The 12,262-nt window shown below is 44.0% G+C and overlaps 1 protein-coding gene and 1 long non-coding RNA gene across 3 annotated transcripts in view; both read left to right on the top strand.

The window, feature by feature from the left end:
• The first annotated feature begins 446 nt into the window (after positions 1–446).
• ILRUN (inflammation and lipid regulator with UBA-like and NBR1-like domains) overlaps positions 447–12,262 on the top strand; it is a 30,220-nt gene continuing 18,404 nt past the window's right edge. For both annotated transcript variants that reach the window (XM_075776022.1, XM_075776023.1), the window contains exon 1: positions 447–770. In XM_075776022.1, the coding sequence (XP_075632137.1) occupies positions 613–770 (158 nt within the window). In that variant the 5' untranslated portion in view covers positions 447–612. The remainder of the gene's footprint in view (positions 771–12,262) is intronic.
• LOC142605201 (uncharacterized) lies at positions 871–11,965 on the top strand. The gene is made up of 2 exons (XR_012838928.1): positions 871–3,919; positions 4,360–11,965. It is a non-coding gene; the product is annotated as an uncharacterized LOC142605201 (long non-coding RNA).

Genomic DNA, 12,262 nt, shown 5'->3' with positions numbered 1-12,262 from the left:
GGCGCAACCCCGACACTGCGTCACCCGGCGGGCCTTGCGCCGCCTCTTTTGCATAGCGCCACGTGACGTCACAGAGCCCGCCCGCCGCTGATTTGCATACGTAAACACGCGCTCGCCGCCCGCGCCGCCTCCATCTATGGAAGCGCGCGGCTGGGGGCTATGCAAATTCCCCCCCCCCGCCCTTGTGACGCAGTTCCCCCCCCGCCTCCGCTCCGCCTCGTTCGTGCCCGTGGAGCCCCCGCGTCACGCGAGGCGCCCGCCCACGTGTGCGAAACGCTCCTTTACACACGCGCCCCCACCCCCCCGCCCTTGCGGCTCTCCTTTCCTCCCCCCCACCCCCGGGGGGGCGGTCCGGCCTGCCGACGCCCCTCCCCTCCCTCCCACGCCGCGCGTGGGGTGACGCCACCGTCAGCGCGGTGGCGTCATAGATTGCGTGCCCTCGGTGCGAGGCGGAGCGGCGCTTGCGCAGTGCCGGCAGCGGCTGGCGTCGCCCGCGCCCCCTCCCCCCGCCCCCCGCCGTGCCCGCGCTCCCCCCTCGCCCCCATGCGGCGCTGAGGCGGCGGCGGCGGCGGCAGCGGGGCGGCCCCGGGGCGGCGGGGACCGCTGGGCGCCATGGAGGGCATGGACGTGGACCTGGACGCGGAGCTGATGCAGAAGTTCAGCTGCCTGGGCACCACCGACAAGGACGTGCTGATCGGCGAGTTCCAGCGGCTCCTCGGCTTCCAGCTCAGCCCCGCCGGCTGCGCCTTCTTCCTCGACATGACCAACTGGTGCGGGGGGCCCTGAGGGGGCGCGGGCCTCGGGGAGCGGGCGGCGGCGGGGAGCGGCGGGAGGCCGCCGGCCCTGAGGCGGCGGAGGGGAAGGGCGGGAGGCCGCCCGCCCCGCGGAGGCTGGGCGCCTCAGGGGAGCCTCGGGAGGCCGCCGGCGCTCAGGGGCCGCGCACCGGGCCGAGCCGGCCGCCTTTCCCCCCGCCCCGGGCCGCCTGAGGGGGCGGCGGGCCCGTCCCGCCGCCCGCGGGGCCTCGCCGGGAAGGGGGGGGGGGGGGAAGGCGGGCGGTGTTTGTTGGGGCCCCCCTTTCCCTTCCCCTTCCTCTTCCCCGGGCCGCCGGCGGAGCGGGGTGTGTGTGTGGCGGGGAGGGAGCTATCATGGCAGCGCGGAGGAGGAGAGGAGCAGGACGGGGCTGAGGAAGGAGGCACTCGGGTTCGCCTCCCGGCTCCAGCCCGGGGTTGTGATTTTTATTTTTTTTTTTTTTTTTTTTTTTGGCCAGTTCGTGGAGCTCGTCGGTCAAAGGGCTGCGAAAGCTGTTAAAGAGTGACTAATTGATAGGGAGAGGGGCATGTGATCCAGCGGACCCAGAAGCTCTTAAAGGGCGCTTTCTCTGCGGAACGGGAGGATGGGCTGAGTTCAGGGGTGGGTTACGGTGCCCTGGACCCTAAGGCAGGCTTCGGAAGGAGGGGAAACTGCGGTAGAAAGGCTGTATGGAAGTGTTAAAGCTGTGACGGTCTCCACGGGAAAGTTACCTGGGTGTTTGGTGAAAACTTAGCATCTGCTTGCAAACCGGGTGTCTCCCTAAGTACTCTGGCTTTCGGTGTATATTTTGGCTTTATAAAGGCTCTCTGTCACTGCCCTAGGAAAAAAAAAGCAAAAAACAGAAAAAGCAGGTACAGGTTATCAGGGAAGCTGCAGCTCAGAAAGAAAGTGGGAAATACACAATATAATGGTGAAAAACGGAAACCAGGAGTGTTAGTGGTGCAGTGGACCCAGTGACTGTGAAAGAACGCTGTGGAATTGCTGCTATCTGAATTGTGGGGTTTGACTCGTTACTACCACTTGCATCTTTTAAACCATCTCTAACAGCTTTGCTGTTGTGTAGGGCACTAACCGAAACCCTGTTGTTAGGTTTGCATCTGTTCACTGTGATGGATGCAGGAGAGCAAAGTGTTTTCTGTTTCAGATATTGTTAACAGAGATTACTTAAAGTTGTAGTTACTATTTTTTTCTTAGCGGTATAACATCAAATCCAGAACCCTCAGGTTTGAAACTTGAAATCTAAGCAAAGGGCTTGATATCAACAGTTGGGGGGAAAAAAACTTGTGTGGAATTGTTGAACTAACAAACAGTGATAAGGCAACTTTTCCCTTTCTTCTTTCCCTCCTCTTACGGTTCTATATTCAATTATATTGGCAAATCTGCATCTGCAGAGGGAGTAAGGGAATAGCAAATAATACCATGTGCTTTGCAAGCTGATCCAATGCAAGAGAAGGTCGGTCTCAAGTTCGGGAGTTTGCTTTGGAGGAGAAGTGATTCACAACAGAAGAGGCTTTCCCAGTTTATTCACGTGTTGATAACGTGAATAAAATTACCCATGCTGCAGTGTAATACTGGCGCTTTTTTCCTGTGATGTTCCTTGGGGGAGCTGAACCTGAAAGTTACTCATGAAGATACTATGTATAACTGTAGTATTCCTGGTCTGTGTTGAAGAAGCTGGCTCTTTTTCAGGTGTATTTAATTTTTTTTGAAGCAACAGTATCTCAAATACAATCTTATAACCAATTACTTTTTAAAGAGAAAACTTTTCATTACAGTTGAAGAAAATCTTAAGTGACTAAAATAGCTTTAATTTCACAACTTCCGTGGCTAGTTTGGTTCTGAAAATGTAAGTTTTCAATTTTTTTTTTTTAAGTATTAGTTGATCAGCAGTGTAGATGGATGAGGGCGTGTAAAAAGGAAATCTGTTAAGTTGGTGTAATGCATGTGAAAATTAGCACAGGCTGTAGTGTGGTTACTCGTCGAGTGGGCTTAGAGCCTGTGCGAGTTTAACCTTTCGGCAGCAGGGAGCCGAGTTAGGTATGCTGACAGGTGCTGCTCGTTCTTCTCGTGTGTTCTTGCCAGGGTGCTGCTGTCCTGACCTGTGGTATCATTTGTTGTGCCTGGTTTTGTACAGTTTGCAGTTCTGCCGCCGTGTTACTGTCCCGTTCTCCAGCTCCCACCTCTTCTTAGTATGGCCTTTGGGTTATTGGCCTGGATATACTAACGCTGCAATCAAGACACATTTTCCTTTTCTGGAAAAACCTTTCCTTTGTCATGTTGAGGGATCCCGTGTAATCCACTCTGCCCCAGGTGACATTAGGCAGTGGCCTGCTAGATTTGGGTTTTTTGTGGCCTAGAACTAGGGTCAGAATCTTCCATCACCAGTCTGTCCTGCAAATAATTTGTCTTGATGAGACTGTCAAGTCACTTTTCCTTTTGTTAAAGGTCTGGCACTTTTCTGCAGTGATGATCCCTTCGCTCTCTTTCTGCATCGGGATTAATGTTCATCTGCAGGAAACGATGAGGGAATTTGCAGCAGGGGTGAGAGAAGTGCACTTTTTTTGGTGGACTGGGTTCTTTTTAGCGATGCCCACATTAATTAAAAAGACACAAATAACTTTCACTAGAACTTTTTCCACAAGTGGGGCAAGCTGCTCTTTGGTGATAATTCTGTAGTCTCCAGACCCTGAAGGTACTTCCCTGCTGTATGCCTTTCACATATTGTGTAGTGAATAATCTGACGTGTAATTAGAAAGAATATTTCCAATAGTATTGTTAGTAATTGTATTTAACATATTTAAAGTGAATTTGCAGAAATAGAGGAATTATTTTAGAATAGCTTGTTCAGCCAAGTTGGGGAAAAATAATTAGTGTTTGATTGTGGAGCAGTATAGTTAGTTGTAAATAGGCTTTAAAAGTCTGTCCACTTCTCCAGTTTACCTGGAGTTACTCAATGCACTCTTGAAGTTCTGGCAGACTTGGGACAGTACTAAGAAACTGCCAGCTGGTTTTATTAACAATATTGCAAAAATGCTTCAGGTAGAACACATGCATCCTAAGTTTCCGAGACTGTTCCTTGATCTTCAGGAAATACAGGTTAAACACTTTGGTGAGTTGTCTTTTTCCCTGTTATTTATTAAACACTTTCCTAGAGTTCTGCCTCTTTTTAATTGTGCATTGAGTTCTGTTTGTGGCTGTTCTAACTTCTTAGCTTTCTGCTACATAAATCCGACTTTGCCCTTTCTGAGAGTCCTGGCTGTACGTTGTTTAACAGCAGCACACATTGTACCTCTTTACTATTCATTTATATATTTATTTTTCATTAGAAGTTGTGAGGCTTTAGAGTGAGAGGTTGAGCTTTTGCTTTTGGCCTAAAACCAAAAGTGAACTTCTCCAAAGGATGTTTTGGCACCAAAACCTTTCTTCCTTGGGAGGAAAACCCTGGGCAACATAGTTGGGAGGGCATTTTGCTGCCATTGCATCTAGGATAAAAATCCACCCTCCATTAAATGGCATGCTTAACTCTCCCCGCTCCCTTCCCCCCTCCAGATGTTATGCAATGCAGAAGCCTGGCTGCCTGCACACTGAAGCACATCCAGCACCGCAGGTTTGAGGGAGGGGGCTCAGTGGGCTGTTTGGAGCCATTTTTTGTGGTAAAGTTAAGTTCCAGGTGTCTACAGCTCTTCAGTGTTATGTGATGGTATGGCCAGGAACGTGTCTGAACTTGTCTAGACTCAGTCTACCTGCATAAGAGACTCATTTTGAAAACCCTTTGTGCTAATGTTTTCAAAATAGGGATTGTTTAGGTCAGTTGATGCTGAAATACCTACTTGCAGTCTTACCAGCGTAAGAAGGGTTGTTGGTCTCTGGATAGACAGTTCCGGGGCAGATTGGACTTTCTGAAAACACTTGCAAAACACAAGATCTTAAGTGTCAGCCTATCCCCAACTGGTTTCCAGCAATATGGATTAGTGTAAATGTAAGAGCAGAGGAAACTCTGCACAGAATGTGAGTTTTATTTTTTGTTGACACTCAGTTAAGGCCTATTTCATGAAAGTCATTAGATTCTCCTGAAGCTGGTATGGAAAGTGTATTGTGATAAGGAAGAGGAATTTGTTTCTTTCTTTTTTTTTTTTTTTTTTTTTAATTGGAGAGTGTACCAACTTTGAGGGTGAGAGGCTGCAGCGTAAGGCTTGGAGCTTCTTTTATTCTGTGAGAAAGTGAATTGATTTGATTTGAAGTAGCTAGTGGTGCTGGATTTAAAATCAGTATTTCAACACAGTTGGCTGTGAAGGGATTCCTAATTTGGAAGACTTATTTTAATGTATGTATATTTCAGTAATTTACATGTAATATTTCTTTGCGTTCTCTCTTTAGCTTTTGTTTAGAAAGCTGAATTTTTATTAGTCTAGTGGGTGTGATATTTAATTGAAATGTGTTAGATAATGATGGTTTCCATTGTGTGTGGAGGGAAAAAAGTTTTATTGTTGTGAACTCTAGACTTTTTTGATCTACCTTTCTGGTGAAAAAGGTCTTTTTAAGGTCACTTCTTGTAAGGTAGATCTATTCTGGAGGTCCTCGATTTTTTTTCATGTGCTTAGAGGAGTTTGTAGCTGTATCATGGTTTAACTAGTACTCTAAAGATGACATTTTGCATGAAAATATTTGTAAGTTTATCTCTGAAAATACTACAGAAATCTGCTGTAAAACCTCTTTCTGTATTGTGTAAAACATACAGAAATGCCCTGTGTGTGAGTGAGGAGAGCCAAGGTGAGGTAGGGATTAGCTAGCAGTGATAATGATTTTTACATCAGAAATCTGAAATTTTTGAGCATAGCAAGCAAAATGTATCTAACATTTTTGTGCAAGTGTTTTATTAGTCTTGGAGAACAGGCAGAATATTGGCTTTTAACAAAATTAAAATTGCCTTATGAATGCACGTTTTTATCCCTGTGGGTGGGCTGTTTAAACTCTTTATATCAGGTGAACAACCTCTCTTGCCCAGAAGTGGATGTACTTTATTGGGAATCTCAAGACATGTTTGAGCTAATAGTTGGGGGGTTTTATTGCTTTGACTTTAATTTTTGCTTTCTAGCAAAGATGATAGGATGCTACTTTCAGTAAAACTCAGATCTGTGGATGAAAGCATCTGTTTACACTTAATACTAGTGCTGGAGTATAGGTACTATTCAGAGAAATACGCAAAGTGTATTTAGGTAAGATATCAGAACACAGAGAATTTAACGTAACAGACTCAAATCAACAGGATTCATGTGTGCATGATGCATTTCGCACAGCGGGTAATACTCCTGGTCTTGATTTTTTAACTTTGCAGGTGTTTGCAGAACTGCCATTTTAAAAAAAAAAAGCATGCACATGTCCCCCATTAACAGGTTTTTGGACTGTTCCAAGTGTGTGGCAGGAAAAACTTGAGTGTGAAACGTTCCTTCTCAGCTCAGACAGGTTACCACGTGTTGGCCAAAGGATAATACTGGTGTCATCCTATGGTACAGTATTTTTCCAGTCTTCAAATAGCTGTGTGTTCTGTTTCAAAGATCTATGGAAAAAGCCTATATAGAAGGCAAGTATAAGGATGTGCAAAGTCAGACTGTGCAGCTGTAAAGTTTTTAGACATTACCTGTCAGGATATGAATATTGAGGTGGAAAGTGGGGCCTTAGCTGCACCATGAAACCTTTGATTGTGTGGTTATATCAAAAAGCCAATTTTACTGATTATATTACTGATTATAGTATGTCTCTACGTGATTGGTGTGGTAGAAGGGTTTGCTACAACTAACTGCTGTCATTAAAATACCTGCATTTTTATTCCAACCCTTAAACACCAGCAACCCCTCAAGAATTTAGTTGATCTCTTAAATCAAAACACTGGTTTTCTATCACTCTTTAGATATAAATATGCATCTCTCCTATACTTCTGATTATAGACCTAATACGGTGTTAGATTTGTATTTGTTGTACATTTGTTAGGGGAAAAAAAGTCTATTCTTGTCTGGTCTTACAGCAAGATCTCTGGTTTTTATTTGGAAATCCTGACTGAAGTGTGAACAAATTAATTTGGTTCCCTCATTTGTTTGAAGGCACTGTTTTTGTTGATGTCCAGTAAACTAACCAACTGTTATTAGAGAACTCCATCTGATTTCAATAGATGTTCCGTCTTGCTACGTTTACTGAGTTTCCTCTTTTTCTCCATATGTGAGAAGTCAAAGGGAAGGTAGGATAAAACAACAAATGGTAGGATTTTCTCTTTCCCGTATGCTCTAATGGATATAAACCCTTCTTTCATGTTCATATTGGTGGTGTTGGATTCGCCACAGAGATGATTACGCCATCGCAAGTGGGGAGTTGTGGTATGTATGCTTTACCTTAGGAGAGTTCAGGGATCCATGCTGTCCATGTTTTTGTCTGCTCTTTGTCTCCGTCCGTGGGACTCCTGTGACTTCCTTTTTGCTAATTCACATTTGGATAAATCCAAGGAAAACCTCCTCGCTGCTTTGTATGGATCTGAAGCTTAGTCTGGATGCTCCTTTCCTTTTGAGAGGGCAGTGGGGAGAATCCTTGTCTGGTGGAGGAGGGAGGAAACCTGAGACTTGATCTTTCAAGTCAATCCTCCTCCTTTCCTGGAAACTTCTTTGGGTTAGTTCAATACTTATCCAGGCATCTGTTAGGGAAGTGATAGCGGTGGGTGGGAAGTCATATTACTCTGCTTCTCTTCCTCCTATATCAGGTGATAAAAACAAAACAGTCTTGTGTTCTTTATGTGTCTCAGTGCATAGGATGTTTTTTAAATAATCTAGGTCTTAATGTGACTAGTCAGGTTAATATTTGTAGGTGGTGACCAATTGAACTGAATCTGGTGAGAAGGGTGAAGCTCTTGGTTTAAAACATCATTTGGGTTTTGATAAAGTTAAGTAGTAGGGAAGAGGTTCTTACTCAAAAACATTTAGTGAACTGCTGGCCTTACAGGCAGAAAAGACACCACAGAAATGAGGCTAGTAGTTCTTGAGGTATTGTTGCCAAAATGTCAGGAGGCACTGGCGATCTCTGAGCTATGGCTGTGGCTAAGCAGTGCGTATCTAGGGTCATTCATACCCTATGGCTGGGGAGCAGAAAATAGTTTTTACACTATTTAGTCTGTTGTGGCTAACTTAAAGCATAGTGGATGTCATCTTAGTACAGGTGAACTGTTGTAGACTGTTGCATCTCTGGTGTCCACAACTGTCCTCTGCTACTAAAAATAACAAAATTATAGAATTAAACAATTGAAAAATATTTTCTTGGACAGCTTTTATCTAGTGCATTAAAAAAACCACACACCTCTTCTCCAGAATAACTCAGATATTGACCTAATTATTTTGAATGAAAACTAGACTTAAAATATATTGTATTTTTAGCTATGGAGCATACTATAATTGTGCTATGGTCCAAGTTACAAAACATTTAAAAATTGGGTGCATGTGAAATGGAAATGTAAGCAGACAACTGTAGCAGAAGGAATTGGGTACAATATAATTTTAGTCCAGCTGGACTGCCTTACATGCCTGAACTTGTTCTCAGATAGTTTCTGTAGCTTAATCCCCTTTTACTTTAATGCAGACAATTATAGATTGGTGACATAGTTTATACTGAGGAATTAGCAGTTACAGAATCTTTTGCGTACTGGCAGCTCTTGATTACTTTCCACTGGGAAGAGCTGTTGCCTGTTTTCAGTGGTAGCGAGCAGCTCCTGCTGTGACATTCTCAAAATATTTTACTCCACACTTAAAGCTCCCGACCACCTGCTTTAGGAGGGTTCAGCTGCTGGGGATGGCTCTGCGGACTTGTGCTTATTGCAGCATCGTAGTATTGATTCCATCATTGAGACCGCTTGCTGCTGTTCGGCAAGGTACAGTGCTCAGCCAAGGGCAGGCACCACGATGATGGTTAAACTATCGGTGCGTGTGTCTGTACATGTGTAAAAGCCTGCTAAAGGAAAGTGATTTCCTTTGGTGGTTTGGGGTGCACTGAAAATGGTGTGCCTCTTCTGTAGCCTCTCATTTTTTCCCTTGTGCTGTCCCTGCAGAGAGCACAGTATTGCTTCTAGTCACCGCAGGTCTCGGTCTCCTTCCTGGAACATCCCACTTGTGTTGGGAACTGGCTGTTTTCAGCCAAGACAATGAAATGTTTTTCTGTGGCTTCATGTGAGAAAATACATAAGCTTCAAATTAGCCAGCTCTTTTTCCCCCCCCTCCTTCCACTGTGTAAGTTCAGCTTAAAGCTTTCAACTTGCCTCAGTGATCCTTTTGAATCATCTAGTGTCTTCTAAGGTAGTTTCCCAACCTCATGGTATAGCATAAGAGAGGTCAAGAATGAAGATAACTGATACACTAATTTTGCTTTCTGAAATCATGTCTGTTGAAAGCTATTTGCTGATTAAAATTCCAGTCCTTCAAAACATCTCGAGACTTTCCACTTCATTACCATGTGTCATCTCTATTGCAAATGTTTGAATTGAAAACTCCAGGTAAAAGTGCTTCCCTGCGGTGTAATGAGTACATCTCTTTCCCCCACCCCCTTCAGCTTTCCCTAGGGCTTAGAGTGATGTCCTCGCCCGCAGTGTTATCAATCCTGTTCCCCCATAGCTGGAGCAAATAAAATCCACAGAAGGTACTGGAGACTGAGACAAAAAGAGCGGACTTGGGATTGCCTCATTTGGATGTCCTCCATATACATTTTTAGTCTCTCCCACCTGTATCGTGTAGAGATGTTCCATTATTTAGGAGTGAGAAATTATCCATCTGCTGCACTATTTCTTCTGCACATTTCTTTCTGTTTTTAACAATAGACACCTTATGGGGTATTGTGGTGCCTGGTTACATACTGCATTTGGAGAACGAGAGAAAGGTTTGTAAAGGTTGAGAATTCAGTTAGGGAAAGAGTACAAGGTGTTCTATGTAACATGCTGTGTTCTTGAGATTTTATTGTACTTTTATATCGGGGCTCAGTTTTTGCATAGCACATTTCCAGGAGAATAACACCTCAGTTGCCTTTGTCATGACAAAATATTGCGCCATATGTGAGTGCTGAGGACATACAACGAACATACATTACAGCTTGTGCACTTGCCTGGCTTCTCTCTACCTCCACAGAGGGAGAGAAATGTAACTTGGCATTCACTTTATTACAGTTGCTCTGCACAACGAAGTGACCGAGTTCATTTGTCAAAGTGCTTTCTACTTGACTTAATAAATGTCCTCAACTTACTGTGTATGATCTAAGGGTTACATCCTGTGTGAAATTCTGAATTGAAGGCTCTGTATTGCATTGAGAAGTCTAGCCTTTGCTTTTTTTGACCAGCTCAGGTGAATCAGAGCACTGGAAGCTTTTTTACCCGTTAACTGGTGATAGGTGGTGTGGCTGTATGAATCAGCAGGAGCTAGTAAGTGCAAAATTTGCATGCTGGATTTTGAGCTTAAGCTGTGATTTGATTTGAATTTTTACTCCCCAAAAATCTTTCTTTAAAAAAAATCTTTTTCTTTGGATCTTTCATCAAAGAATTTGACAATAAATGAAAACTTGGATTCCTATAACACAGTTAAAATTTTAAAGTTGTTGCTTTCTGCTGTAAATGTGGAGTGGAATTCTTTTGTGTCACCACGTACATTAGACAGTCTGCACATCATAAGGGATCTTTTTTTGAGTTCAGATCTTTAAGCTGCTGGATCGAAAACAAAACCAAAATACTGTTCCTTGTCAGCCGTGCACAATGGTTGGTGGGAGAGGTGTGTGGGCAGGTTACAGCTGCTGGATGGCAGACGATGACTCCAATTCACTTTCCCTCTACTTATTTTGAGAATATCTCTTTGCCAGGACTCTGATGTCCCTTGTCTCGTATTTAGGACGACCTGTTTGTATTGTTTTCCTTCCAAGATGCTTAACTGAAAGAATCACATGTTTTATTGGTAACAGAAGGATTAGGTCTTGTGCATATGCCCTGCTTTGCATAAGGCCGCAGTGAGTAAGCCTCAGTTCTTCTGTTTCTTCATTCTCCTAAAAAAAGAGACTGATTCAATTAATAAAAAATATTTCCAATTACCCATATATTGCTTTTTGTTTGCACAACAGTTAGGTTGGATAAGGAGGCCTCTAGTTTGTGAATTGATTTGGAAGAGTTTCTTTTATTTTTGAATACTGAGTGGTGACCTAGTTAATTGGGAGTAATTACTGTCTAAATATATTGGTTTAACATAACAAAAGGCTGCCTAGAAAAAAAGAGGGGAAGGGAAAGAATGGCTCAAGATAAACCACCTCTTTGCAAACGCTTAAGAGTTGTTAAGGGACATCTCCAGAGCTATTAGCAGAGAAGGTTTTAACTTCACTATTGTAATTTAGCTCCTGAGGCTTGAAACAAAGCAGCAGAGCAGAAGAATTGATCTGAAAAGGAACACTTTCTCTGGTTCTGCGGGTAGTATTTTGTTGGAAAAGCACTTGACATGTAATAGTCATGGGATGCCCTTGGAAAGGAAGGAGTGGGATTCCCATAGTTAGAATGGATTTGGTTGATAATATGGAGCTATAACCTTTATTTGCTGCCTTCTCCCCTCTCTCTTCTTGCTCTTCCGACTAAAATTGAGCACTCTGTTGATTTTAAGTAGGCTCATCTGGTCGCTGGGGTGACTTCTGATTACAGGCTTTTTTCAGGAGTTTGAGCCTAAATCCTGTCAGACCTGCTCTGTAAGTATGGCAGCTACAAACTGTTGCAGTCCGGGACTGCTCTAAAAATGGAAAGAATTGCTTAATTTAGGAAAGGTAAGGCGGGCCTGACACCTGAAGGGCTATGTTAAGAAAGAGATGTATGGCCATCCCTGTAATTAGGAGAGATCAGTCATGTAAATTACACTGGCTGCGTTTGGCGTGCTCATCTTCATTTCAAAGTTGTTTGGTTTATAATAGTAATTTTATCGCATATGGCAGAGAGCAAAGGGGTAGTGTGGTACAAGTCACAACTAGGAGTAAAATAAAGGAGCCATGGATGTGTAAGCGGAAGCCTTTAGATGATAACCCCTTCTTCTCAGAGGTCTAACTCTTCTTTCAGGTCCCTGGAGTATCTGTGGTTGGTGCTGTGCAATTACAGCTGGGGCACAAGGGTAAAGATGTTTTTTAAAAAAAAAAAAAAAAAAAAATCAGGGCCTGTATCTGACCTTGAAGCCATCTTTCATTAATGCTTGCATTTGCTTGTAAACTCCGCTAATGTGCCTACAGCAGAAAGGCAGAGCGGCAAGGTGTACTGCTTAGTCTCAAGAACCCGCAAATAATCAGGTTGCAAATAGTTTGCCTCTGAAAGTGGCACTTATTTTGCCCGAGCAAAGTACCGCATTCAAACTGACACTTGGGGGGGTTTGGGGTGGGGAAGGAGGGGAGCACTGTCTCTTGGAAAGAGTGGAAACAAAGCTGG

This window comes from Balearica regulorum, chromosome 25 (assembly GCF_011004875.1).
Source record: "Balearica regulorum gibbericeps isolate bBalReg1 chromosome 25, bBalReg1.pri, whole genome shotgun sequence".
NCBI lineage: Eukaryota > Metazoa > Chordata > Aves > Gruiformes > Gruidae > Balearica > Balearica regulorum.
Note: the sequence above shows the minus strand (reverse complement) of the source record. Positions and strands in the feature narration are given on the sequence as shown.